General features: G+C 26.3%; 1 protein-coding gene across 3 annotated transcripts in view; it reads left to right on the top strand.

Moving 5' to 3' along the window:
• The window catches only part of LOC100207083 (uncharacterized protein FLJ43738), a 67836-nt gene that overhangs the window by 47210 nt on the left and 6544 nt on the right, over positions 1-14082 (top strand). For all 3 annotated transcript variants that reach the window (XR_010640887.1, XM_065805904.1, XM_065805903.1), the window contains 4 exons: positions 1622-1822; positions 1909-2005; positions 2223-2410; positions 11387-11707. Coding sequence is in view for 2 of the 3 variants with exons in the window: in XM_065805904.1 (XP_065661976.1) it covers positions 1622-1822; positions 1909-2005; positions 2223-2410; positions 11387-11707 (807 nt within the window). In the remaining variant the exon portion in view is untranslated. The remainder of the gene's footprint in view (positions 1-1621; positions 1823-1908; positions 2006-2222; positions 2411-11386; positions 11708-14082) is intronic.

Genomic DNA, 14082 nt, shown 5'->3' with positions numbered 1-14082 from the left:
TAAAAAAGACCCAAATCTCCAATATATAGTTTTTAAAATACATTTTATGAGCATTTCAATTTTTATGAAGCTTCTACTCATAACTTAGGCTAATTTCAGATCTAACTAAAAAACTTAATAAACCTCAATAACTAAATTTAAATAAAAATATAAATAATATAATAATAACTCAATATAATACAAATAATATAAATATAATAAATATATGAATATAAATAATATAAATATAATAAATATTATAAGTATAAATAATATTATAATGACTAAATATAAATAAAACTTAATAACTAAAAAACTTAATAAATTGAATGTTAATTAGATATACCCATTATATAAAATCTTACCATGGCATTCTTTATAGAAGACCTTGGCACTGTGTGGGAATTTTTTTTTGTCCAAATAAGTATTGTATAGCTATTGTTATTACTCTTATCATTAAGATTAAATATGCAATATGTAAACATTCATTGCCAGTGTTCGGCATTGTTTCTTTACGCAAACTGTTAAATCAAAAATGTTTTGCAAACTCATTTAGTTTATAAAGACAAATATATGCAGCAAAAGAAAGACCACTGAGAGTGATCAGATGTATTAGTTAGTTCTCCCCTATTTAAAAGTATTAAAATAAGTTAAATTTTTACAATAGGGAGTTGTATTATCTCCAATTACTTTAGTGGAACACTTTTAAAAATAACCAGCGGTATATAAATTGGATATAATATCAGTTTTATCTAAAACATTTAAATGCTCAAATATGATTTGATTTTTATGATCTTCATATTTAATTTTTAAATATTTAAAAGCTCAGGGGCTGACTCTAAGGTAAGTTATTCTGTTATCTACCAGAGATTCAATAGTACTAATGCTAGTGGGTAAATAATCAAACAAAACTTCAATTCTTTGAACTATTAAAATCTTTTAAAAATTATCAGCAAAAAATAGCAGAACTCTATGATTAGTTAGTTAAAATTGGATGGAAATGGAACTGTTTTGCTCGTAAGTAATCAAGTCAGTATGAATAAATTAGTTTTTACTAATACCTATTTTATATTCTTCCAATTCCTTTTTATTTTTTATATACCTTTTTTAAAAGAAGCAGATGTTTTTCTTTTGGTGGCAGAAAGTTGAGACAAATTTTGAAGATATTTGAAAATACTGCTGTAAAACTCAGCTTCGTCTAGCCAATGCAATTTAAAAGCAATGCCCTACTTTGTTACAGTTCAATTTAAATAAGGGATACTTACAAGCAATTTTTTCAGGTATCTCATAAGAGAATTTTTTCAGGTATCTCATGAGGGAATTTTTATACAGATAATATCTGAAAAAAAATAAGTTGAGCAACAGTTTGGATCACAGCATTTTAAAGGCATTATAAATTACTTAAATTAAATTTTTTTTATGAATTACTTTAAATATTTCTCAAAAACAGTAACTAAAGTTTGAAAACATTTCCAAACAAAAGTTGCATTCGTAAGAACTTTTTAAAACTGACCTTCAATTAAAAAGTTTCCACACAGTGTTGAGGCTTTCTGTAAGAAAAGTCTATGTCTAATCTATATTCTCACTAGATAATTAGCTAAAAGTATAAACAAATTTAGATTTCCTATTTATTTGTTTACAGTGTCCATTTAACAGAATGGTGTTTATAGTTGACTATAGTTATAATTGGTTTATTCAAAACTTGCTAGATTTGGTAAGCAAGATAAATGATGCAGCTTTAAACTTAACAGCCTCACATCAAACTTTAAAACCGTTTTCACAAAGTCAACTATCTAAAGAACAGCTTTTTGACAAATCTCTTGATGTTATCACTGGCTGTCATGTATGATTCATAGTTATCAGCTTTCTTTACTATCACTAGGTTTTATGTATGTTTCTTTGTTTCGTTAATTTACCTTCTTTATTTAGATAGCAGATGGAATATTACATATTGTTTTGCTTGAGGGTTTGACTTATAGTAGCATTGACAAGCTCTGGAAAGATCTAAGTCACCCAGAAAAAAGAGGTTTATAATTTAAATAAAGTTTTTAATAAAAAATTATTTATTTCTAATTTCCTACCCAGGTTCTTACCTCGCACAAAATTTGTTTTGGATTAAAAAATGTATTAATACATGTTTAAAAAATCTTAAATGCATTTTGTGCCCACTGGGTAGCTCTATTAAAGCAATTTTGTTGTTTATTTATTTTTTGTTTCTTTCTAATCGGAGTTTACTTGTATAGAAAGTTCTGTGTTTCGTATCTTATATAACTCTAAAATGTCATTTTCGATGCGACTTTACACATCATTGGATATTAACACAAGCTGCATTAAATTGAACCAACCAATATCAACAATTGTTAAGCATTCATTGATTTATGTCCGCATATTTCCACGACTTTGCTTTAAAGCCATTCAAAAAGTTTTTCAGGTTTTTGCTTGTTTTAATTTTTTTTTTGTAAAGTATGTATTAACTTCTAAACTTATATTTAGCTTTAATCATTTTTAACATTTTGAAATCCTCCTAGCCTTCAAAGATAAAACAAGTTAATCTTGTGCACATTTAAAACATGAAACAATTTTTACTTGATTACAAGTACTTTACAAGGGACTAACTGTGAATAATTGTTAATAATTTTTTTACCTCCCACATAAAATAAAGTATTCTCATAAAATACATTTATTGTACTTCGATATTTTTGTTGCTGTTGTTGTAGCTGTTTATTTTTATACTTAATTATGCATAATTTTTTTTTGTCTTTATATAGTTTAAATTTACAATACCAGAAACACATTATAACAAAGACTTTCAAGTTAAAACAAAAATGTAAAACATATTTTTGTTAAAATTGATAGTATAAGTAAATATATATATCTCCTTTCTTAAAAACTTACAATAAGTAGTAGTTAAGATAAGTGATCAAAAAATTTGGGAATTTTTAAGGTTAAGGTGTTTGTTTTAGCCAAAACCTTTTATATATATATATATATATATATATATATATATATATATATATATATATATATATATATATATATATATATATATATATATATATATATATATAGTAACAAGTAACACGAGAATGAATTTTAGTAGATGGAACAAAAGAGGTTAGCTCTTTAGAGCAGTGCCCATTATAGCATTTATAGAAGAAAAAAAAGAGAAGCAACATTACGACAATGTGATAAGTTCTTTAAAATTTGATTGGAGGTTGGCTGCAAGTGCTGGTCCAACTATGTTTACAATGCATTTTTGCTTCTTGTCTAAAAGACAAAGGGTTATCATTCAAAAATCCGCTCCAGATATGGCAATTGTATTCCATACAAGGACAGATTTGAGATTTATAGAGATAAATAATAGAATCCAGAGAAAGAAAGTGTTAAGCATAATAAAGAGATCCAACCTTAGCTGATGCTTATTTTGCAATGGGTTTGATATATGATTTCCAAGAAAGATCCAAGTAAGAGTTAATCCTTGAAGATGAAGGATAGGTGACTCATCAAGTGCATTACCCTTCATAAATATAGGAAGATCTAGATTATTGTGATAAAAGTTAGCTGAAAAAAATTGAGTTTTATTTGAATTAAAGTTTACCAGCCAATGTGAGTCCATACTGTAGCAGAAGTGAGATCCTTTTTAATCTCAAATGCCCCCTCCAAGCAATCAGAGAGTGTTGACTTTTGTCGAGATAAGAATAAATAGTAGTATTACCAGCAAACAATGCCCCCTTAGATGTGAGAATATCTGTAAGATCGATAATGTAAATTAAAAAAAGTTAATAGGACCAAGGATTGAACCTTAAGGAACCCCTGAAGTTACAGGGTATGAAGAAGAGTGCTGTCCGTCGAGGACAAAATTTATACTACGATTGTTAAGGAAGGATTCAATAATGTTAAAGATGTTACCTAATACATTGTAAGAAGAAAGCTTATGTAGAAGACCATGCCAAACTTTATCAAATAATTTAGAAATGTCAAGAACTTTTAAACTCTCCACATCGAATTCACAATTAAATCTATCTGTTATTACTGTTAGCAAATTAGCTGTAGAACGAGAAGATCGAAATCCATATTGATGTTCAGAAAGTAAGTTATTAGATTCAAGATGAGAGATTTAGTGTTTGTAAATTAAAAATTCAAAAACCTTGTTTATGATAGGAAGAAGAATAATGGGGAGGGGGTAGTAAGACAAGTCAGATCGCTCACCAGAGTTTTTCAAAATAGGGATAACAGATGCTGCTTTCCAGCAGGCTGGAAAACAAAACTCTGATAAGCACTTGTTAAATAGTTTTGAAAGTATAGACGACAGCTCCGGAGAACACTTTTGCAAGACTATATCAGATATGTTGTCCAAACCACAACCTGCAGAAAAGTCTTAGCAGGAAATCATTTTAGATACAGAAGCTGAAATGTTACAAATATCAAGCAATGGATTAACTTGTTTGTTAGCTATATTAACTTAAGGGAATCAAGAGATGATATTGATGAAAAGTTCTTAGCATTCAATTCAAATTCAATTCATTCAAACAATCAATACATATACATTTAGCCTTGCATGATAGTCGAAAAATTTCTTTCATAAACTGTAGTGTGTGTAAAGTTTTGTTTAGAGTTTTTTTTTGTTTACCATCCATGGTTTCACATTTGTGTGGTTTGGTTTGATTTTCATAATGACTTCCAATAATAATTTGACATTATAAAATATGATATTATGGAAAAATTGAAGCACTTTTTTACAACCACGAATGTACCTCTTGAGATTAACCTGTTTTGTCAACTGAATATTTTAATTGTAATACTACCAATAGTTAGATTACCATCCAAGGTTTATGAGCACCTCCTACCCTAGGGCTTTGTATCAGGTTTATATATAAAATTCATAGTTGATTGGAATTAACTGTTTATTGTATATATTTATATATATATTTTTTTAAGATCAATATAAATTTGCTGTTGTGCGTCTGCTTATAACAATCTTTTAAGTTTTAAAAAATGATTAAATCTGTAGATACATACATAGTAGCTAATCCCATCATTTTTTTTGACAATCAATTTTTATGCAGAATGGCTAATGAGTTGGCATAGAGGTCATATTTATATGAAAATTTTTTATTTTTTATTGATAGAAGTATTCGCGGCGATTGTTCAAAGTTACACTTCTTATGATTTTTGACTAAATTTAGAGCAATTTCAAGCATTGGTGCGAATAGATTCTAATGTCAAATCCAGTTAATTTGTTGAACAGTATTTTCTTAAAGTGTTCCTGTACCAAAAAAAACACTGTGCTTATTAATTTAAGAAATATGTTGTATCTATCTTTCACTGATTACGATAGATATGTTAACACTTTGGCTATTGTAAAGTGATTTTTTGTTGATCTTTGAAATTTTTTCGACAAACTTTATGATTTTTACTTCATTTTGGTATCAAATGATGTTTTTTTTAAAAAAATACTGCTACTGGAGACTTAGATCAAACAAATCCAAATCCAAAATGGTTTCCTTAAAAGATTGGGTAGAGGACTTTTGATCTTTTGTTGTAAACTAAACTAGGTTAAAACGTATCAGTGTGATTTGGAAATATGTATACAGATTTTTTCTGTGGTTATTTTAGGTGCTCCAAGAAGACCTAATGGTTGCATCACAGAGCACCGCAGAAGAGCATTTAACTTGGAAGTTTATGCTTGCTTCATGTCGAAAAAAAACCTAGAGTAGGCATCGAACCACAGATCAGTGAAGGATCTAGCATTTTTTGGTGTTTGAGACACCTAACAGACATGGCGCAAACTCCAAACATTTTTATGTTTAAAATGTGTCAAATAATGATGCTTTGCAAAATATTTCAATGATTGGAGGCTGGGAACAAAAAAAGCCTAAAACACGAGAGCAACGTGTTTGTAAAATAATTTTTTTGCTATTCCTAATTAAGTTTATATTCATTGATAAATTTGAAGTTTCATAGTATTATCTCTCAGCGTTCATAAATTATGACAATATAAAGTTTAAATCCCCCTCAATTTGAGGGGGTTACAAATTTTATATGATCATAACTTTTGAATGCTTGGAGATTGTAAAACAATACTTAAATTTTATTGATAAATATAAATTTAGTTATGAATAGCAAAATAATTATTTCATTAACTTGTTGCTCTCACGTTTGGGGCAGGGGGGATAAGATATTAGGGCTTATTTTTTACCGTCCTTCATTCATTGCAACTTTTTAAAAAGTATCATAATTTGACATAAGTATCTCAAACATCAAATAATTCTGGATCTGTCAGCGCCACAGGTCTCTTGTTTCTGAAGCAAATTTGCTTCAGAATTTAGCGTTTAAATGCTGTAAATTTACAATAAATACTTATATACTGGACATTGGATTGAAAATTTATAAATATTTATATTTATAAATTTTCAGCTTAAGACAAATATCTCAAAAAAATATGTGAGGAAATAATTTTTAAATGTACTTTTAAAGTTCAGAGTTTGCAGTTAGGTATTGGATCAGAGTTCAAATTATTAGAACCATTCAATACATGACTGAAGATGACAAAGATGACTGAGTAAATAAATAAATAAAATAAATAACAAGAAAGCAAAAATACAGTTTCCGTAGCTAGCTCCTTGAATCCACTATTCTTCTTTTTTAATGGTTTTTAACAAGAACTTTTTATTTGAAGTAGCTTCTGAAGCTTCTCCAACCTCATCACACGATCTACATTATCTTGAATAAATTTTAATGTAAGCACAACAAAATTGAATTTTTTATTATAAAATATTCAACTCAAGACCTAGTGGCTAGTCTTTATCAACAAAAACTGCTATCAGAAGGATTTCAGCTTTGATTCTATCCACTTTTACATCTTTTTGGACTTCTCTTTGTTTTTGAATATAGAACTTTTTACCATTTTTATATTGTGATCTCGATCAAAAGATGGTAATGCCACCACCAAACACCTCTATGGTTTTATCATGATTTGAGTTTCACCTCTGCAGCAGGCTCAATATACATCTGCTAATTGTCTTGTTGATCTTAAAAGTGTAAATTAAAAATAATGCAATGTAGATAAAATAAGGTTTAAAATGACACTGCTAGATACTTGTTACATTTAATTTTGACAAGATAAAATCAAAGTGCTATTTCTATTGATTTAATTTTTATTATATTTCTACTGGTTTTAAGAAAAGTCTGTCATTGGAAAAAATTGTTTTAGAGTTATTTTCTTTGTATTTTACATCTAATTTTAAACCATTTTGCAACCCATTGTTTTTAAACAATGTTACTTTATGACATAACTTATTCTTAAATAATAAGACTAAAATATCAAAACTTATGGAATTAAGTTTTACTTTAAAAATTGCAGAATCAGAAAAGTTGCAGGTTGCAAAAACCGTAACGCCCTGGAGAGAGAAATGTAGTCAGCCATTCTATTAGTCTCTTTGAGTATTTTATTTCTCATATATATATATATATATATATATATATATATATATATATATATATATATATATATATATATATATATATACATATATATATATATATATATATATATATATATATATATATATATATATATATATATATATATATATATATATATATATATATATATATATGTATATATATAAATATATATATAGATATAAAGATAAAAATATATATATATAGAATAAAAACTATAAAAATATATATATATATATTTTTATTCATATATATATATATATATATATATATATATATATATAGATTCTCAGAATAAAAACCTACCTGATTTTAGAGAAATACATTTTAAATTTCATGAGATTTTAGGCATGTGAGACAGCTCCATATTTATTAATTTTCACCAAATAGTCTGATTTTTTCCCACTTGTTCACAATAATCTCTGCATTTCTAAAAAGTCTAAATGTAAATAATTTTAAAATTAAAAAATTTATACATTTTGTTTTTTCAAAACGGTATTTTAAAGTGAAGTAGTTTTATCTTTACCCTACTATTTTTTAACCTTTTATGATATAAATAGTTTGTTCTCCTGCTTAACAGTTTTATTTACTGCTACAGCTATATGAAATGATGGCAGGAGGTTAACAAGAACAATGGTCGGCCAGGAAACTTAGCTAATCTTGTACAAACCCCTTTTAAATAGCCAGGGCTTGAAGTGGGTGAACTTTATGAGATCAAAAGCATCTAACAAATTTCTAATTGCTGTGTATTGGGCCTCAACGCTATCGTGTATAAAAACCACGTTTTTTTAATTTCATAAATATTACCAGTTAACAAAAATAATAGTAATAAAAATGTGCATAATTGGTATAGATAAAAAACCTTCCATTATTTGTAATGATGTTATTATAAAGTTAATGATTTGTAAAATTCTATTTGCGCTGATTGTTTGAAAATGCCCTTAAAAGCTCAAAAAATGTAAAAATGTTAAACTTTAAACGAGTGGCGCGAATATTAATAGTCATCCAAAATAAAAAATAAAAATTAAAAAAACCTTGAGAATATTTTATGACACTCTATTTATTAATGTTGTTCTCTGTTGTTCATGAGGTGGGCTAATACATAGTGTAATTCATTAAGTTAATACTGAAATTAGGTAGAATTTCTCCAATAGACACAAGGCGTGTTTTAAATGTTTTAAAAAGTATTAAAACTTGCTAATTAATGTTTTAGATGCCTTAAATATGTCATGTGCCCACTTGGTCAGTCTATAACACCTTTTATAATGCAAAATGCTTTTTTTTAATTGTATTATTGAATATCAATATTCATGATCTGAATGTGATAAAATATAAAGTATTTTTTAGTAATGTTTAAAAAGTTTCATTATTTTATTTATTTCCTATATTTGCTTATCAAGTCGATCTTGTTTTTGAGAGAATTGATTAAATCTGAATTTATTGCATGTTGTGGTAATGTGTTTTAATTACTAGATATTCTGTTTGTGATAAGGTTGTCTGACTTATATGATGTGTTATTTTACAGTTGTTATAAAATGGTTAATAAGGTTGTGGAATCCTTTAGATATTTTAAACATAGTCTTGTCAAATCATTTGTCAAAGATTTTTCAAAATTTTTCTACTTAGTAGAAAGATATTAAAAATTAGAAAAAAGAAAGTAGAAAGTTAAAAATTTTTAAAATTAGAAAAAAAAAAGTAGAAAGGTTTTTAAAATTATGCAGTAAGTAATATGGTAGTACACATAAAACACTAGGTGTTTAAGTAAAAAGAAATTTTTCTTTAGAACTTTAGATTTTCTACAGTAGAATATTAAATTGTACACATTTAGAATGTTGTTAAAAAGTTTACAATAAAACAATTGACAATTTTGCTACTCAAATGTTCTGCATAGACACATGCACAAAATATTTTGACTTAAGCAAGGATGATGAGTTTATGGAAAATCTATTTTAAAACAAAGTTCATACTTGTTATTATCATTTTTCAAATAAACTCTCAACAACGCTGTTTAACTATTTTAACTAATTAAGTATGGAGTTATTAAGAAGAGATTTTTAACTAATTAACTATTTTAACTAATTAAGTATGGAGTTATTAAGAATGATTAAAAAAGGGTTTGGAACAGAAGTTTAAAATTTTCAAAAATTTTTGATTCAGAAATTAAACAAATGCTGAATCCGCAGGTCTTTCTATTTTTTTGAGGAAACAAAAAATTTACTTTTCTTGCTGACACATGGTATTGTTTTTGCATATCATATCAAAACTTTTGAATGTTTTGCGCACAAAGTTTGTATTTATGTATTTAAATTGATTTGATTTGGAACTGTTAATATTTTGGTTTTGATTTGAAACTTTTTTTTTTTTTTTTACATTATTTGAATAATTAGTGTTTTTTATTTTTGCTTTTCTTATCCTTATCTGGGAACCTATTTAATAATACCCATTATTATATTATATTAAACATTATTTAATTATACCCATTATTATATTATATTAAACATTATTTAATTATACCCATTATTATATTATATTAAACATTATTTAATTATACCCATTATTATATTATATTAAACACTAGCTGGAGTTACCCGGCGTTGCCCGGGCCAATATTTAAACTGGCTTACCTGATATCTGTACACAAAAATGGGCCCAAAAAATGGTCCCCCCTGACCCCGGGGTCAGGGGGTCCATTTTTGGTCCCCCTGACCCCGGGGGTCGGGGTACGGGGTCAAAACTTAGCTAAGAGCCTTCTCCCCCTCGAGGACTACCCCCATGCCAAATTTCATCGAGATCGGTCCGGCGGTTTGGATTTCTATAGAGAACAAACAAACAAACACACACACATTGCCCTTTATATATATTATAAGATTATTTAATTATACCCATTATTATATTATATTAAACATTATTTAATTATCCCATTATTATATTAAACATTATTTAATTATACCCATTATTATATTATATTAAACATTATTTAACTATACCCATTATTATATTATATTAAACATTATTTAATTATACCCATTATTATATTATATTAAACATTATTTAATTATACCCATTATTATATTACATTAAACATTATTTAATTATACCCATTATTATATTATATTAAACATTATTTAATTATACCCATTATTATATTACATTAAACATTATTTAATTATACCCATTATTATATTATATTAAAGATTATTTAATTATACCCATTATTATATTACATTAAACATTATTTAATTAGTTTTTTTTTTAATTTTTTTTATAATATGCAAAAAATGTTTATTTAATTGTTTGTAACAAAAAATAATTAATCTTTATATTAACTAAAAGTAAAAAAAAAAATTAAAAAAATATTATAAAAATCAATATTTAATTAAAGCACTTACTGCAATTTGAAACAAGGATTTAGATCTTTTTGAAGCCATGATGAGATGTTGGAAAGCTTTAAATATGCTTGTAATTTTAGAAAAAAAATCAATTTAATTGATTTTTCACAAAAAGTAGCCTCCTCTGCTCCTTTTTTAGTATGACAGATAGTTGATTTAAATGTGGTTTTATAGTGTGCTTAGATTAGCAACCTGAATTCATACTGATTTAAGGAGCTGTGAGGGCTTCAGTATATATCAACTTATGTATGGATAACATGAAACGGAGTTGCTGGTACATTGACTGAGGGTTTGTGTTGGAGCAGTGATAGGTTTTTATCCTTAATGATAAGATCATTGTCCTTTGTTTTGTTTTTTTTCTTTTTCATATAAACCATATAATTTTCCGCAAAAAAAAAGAGGATATATGTTGTATGTATGTGTTTGTATGTATATATATATATATATATATATATATATATATATATATATATATATACACACATTTATATATATATATATATATATATATATATATATATATATATATATATTTGTATCATAATTAAATATAGCTCTGCAGTTGTGAAAGTCTATGTTGTGCATCAAAAACAGAACTATTTCCATCAAATGAGATGATTCTTGCATTGAAAGAAGAATTTGGTGTTTTACTTGATGCTAAACATTATTTTACGTTAGGTAATCATCTAGAAAATGGATCTGAATATAGTTTAAGTTCAAGTCAAGAATTATATATAAACACTTTGTTTGAGGAAGTTGAAAAGAAATTTTCACGCTCTTTAAGGGAAAAAGTTGAAACCAGGTTGCCTGATGTAATAAAGCAAAACCACTATAAAGATTTGGATAAAAAGAAAAAAGAAGAAAAGGAGTGTACTGTAAGATTTATTTTTGTTAAATTAGAATTGTTTCTTAATTTTATCACAACTTTATATGATATAAATGGGTGAAAAACAATATTGTTAAGTTTCAGTCTATTTAATGATAAACACAGACCCAAAAGAGTCACTATTTAAAGTTTGTAGATCTCTTCAGGTATTATGTTAGGTAAACAAAGTCCTCTATTTTATTCAGGATAGTGTAAGAGTGAACATAATTTAAAATTTTTTGATACATTCAAACTTATGGCATAATTTATGATACACTCACAATAACTTTCTCAAATATTATTTTATTTAAACTGTTAATTAAATTTTAGCAATTTTGTATACCAACTGTTATTTGAAAGTAAAATAAATAGAAAATTTTTGAGTGTGACAAAATGATAACTAATTCATGACCAAAAACGCTGTTTAACTTTAAGTTATGCAGAAAAACCAAGTAAAATGACAAAATAAAAAATTGTTTTTTTTAAGTTCAACTTTTAGGTCAAATTTCTGTAAAATGGTGTTGTGAATCATTTTGAAACTTTTAACATGATGCTGTGAGTTCAATACTTATTACAAAATTAGAAATAGTTGCAAAGTGAATCAATAAATGTGTCATCTTGACACTATACGTTTAACTTTTGCATCACTTAGGTTACCAAGTGATTTATAATGAAGATTTCTTTTCAAAGCAGTTCACATCTCTGCAAGAAAAATATCAGTGAGCTGATAATTTATAGAATATTATTTATTGAGTGTTTCAGGAGAAAAAGTAGTCAAACCCATAATAGATCACTGGTAAATTCAGTAAACTCTTATGCGGCTGTTGCACACTTTATATTGGCTAAAATGAGGTTTCCAAGGTTGTTTGCATGTTGTCAGATTTAAAGGCATGTGTTTCTCCTTTTTTAGGCATATGTAATTTGAATCAATTTCCAAGGCCAGATCAGGGGAGTCTTGCTTATTTAAATATGCCCTTGAAAGAGCTAAAAAATAACTTTTTTTTTCTAAAATTCTTATAAACATGATTAATATTATTTATACAGACAATATTTAAGTTACCTTAAAACCTAAAAAATTTGTTTTTTTATTTAAAAAAGAGTTTATTAACAATTGTTAGAAGTCATTTGCTTTTTAAAAGTGGTATCTGTTGCATTTTGTAGTTTTTTTAGTGTTACACAACATAAAATTCAAAAATGTTTTGAGCTCATTTATTCAGTTTTTTCTCAAAGTGCAAGAGTATTAATTTAGCTTTTTATTAAAAGTTCTTTTAAATGTTACTTCATGAAATAAATTTGTCTTGTATGACCAGATACAGTAAATGAAAAAGTTTTAATTAAAATTGTATGCTTCAAATAAATCATGAAGAGAATGGGCTAAAATTTATCAACTTTATAAGTAAGTTCTCTTCATAATTTATTAAATATTTGAAAAAGTATTTAAACAATATTGTAAATTCTTATTTTTGTTTTGTTGTGAGAGTTGTTAATTCCAAGCATAAAAAATTTCTTTTATTTAAACAAAAATACTTTGAAAAAAAAAACGGACTGTTTTATTCTTTTATTTGTGTAAAATGCTTAATATATTATGGTGAAACTTTTTCCAATTGGGTTTGCTTTTTATTGACATAAAAGTATTGACATTTAAAGTGAGAACTTCCAAGGTATTAGATGAAATTGGCTCCAATAACTTATCTAATTATGCCATTATAGACGTGTTTGTGATGATCCAGAGATTCAGATGCAATTGCGAAAGTTTAACGATTTTTTTTGCCAAATTGCTGGGGTAAAAAAAAAAAATTTTGATTTTGTCCATAGTGCACAGCTTGAGGTTTATCCATAATGTGCAGGTTGAGCTTCATCCATAATACACAGCTTGAGGTTCATTTTATCTAAAACAATTGAAATTTTTTCCATAATTAATCTGAATATTAGCAACATCCAAAGATGCATTCATGTATTCAGAAACATTTTGTTTAAAAAATTTAGATTGGTTATGCTTGATACTAGCATGTATTATCTTTCATGCTCATAAGGTGAGTAATCAAATTGTTACCACTTTCAAACTTTTCAATTTTTTTGCTTGTAGCATAATGCTTTTTATCTGGCTTTTTTTTTTTAAATATTTAAGCATGTTGTTTCCAATCTTAAAGTTAACAAGCAGCAAGCAATCTACTTTCACTAAAGATTCCACTAAGCAAATTTTATATTTATGTGGTAAGAGCAAACAATTAGGTTGTGAGGCAGTTTTGTTTAAATTTATTTAAACTTTAATAAGCTGAATATAAAACAAATAATTTCACTAAACCGTGTGAACTAAATTAATTACAAAATGATTATCTGTGCTAAACTGTATAAATGATATTAAATGATTTATACAGTTTAACA

The sequence above is a fragment of the Hydra vulgaris genome, chromosome 09, assembly GCF_038396675.1.
Source record: "Hydra vulgaris chromosome 09, alternate assembly HydraT2T_AEP".
Taxonomy (NCBI): Eukaryota; Metazoa; Cnidaria; class Hydrozoa; order Anthoathecata; family Hydridae; genus Hydra; species Hydra vulgaris.
This window is presented reverse-complemented; position numbering and strand designations above follow the sequence as displayed.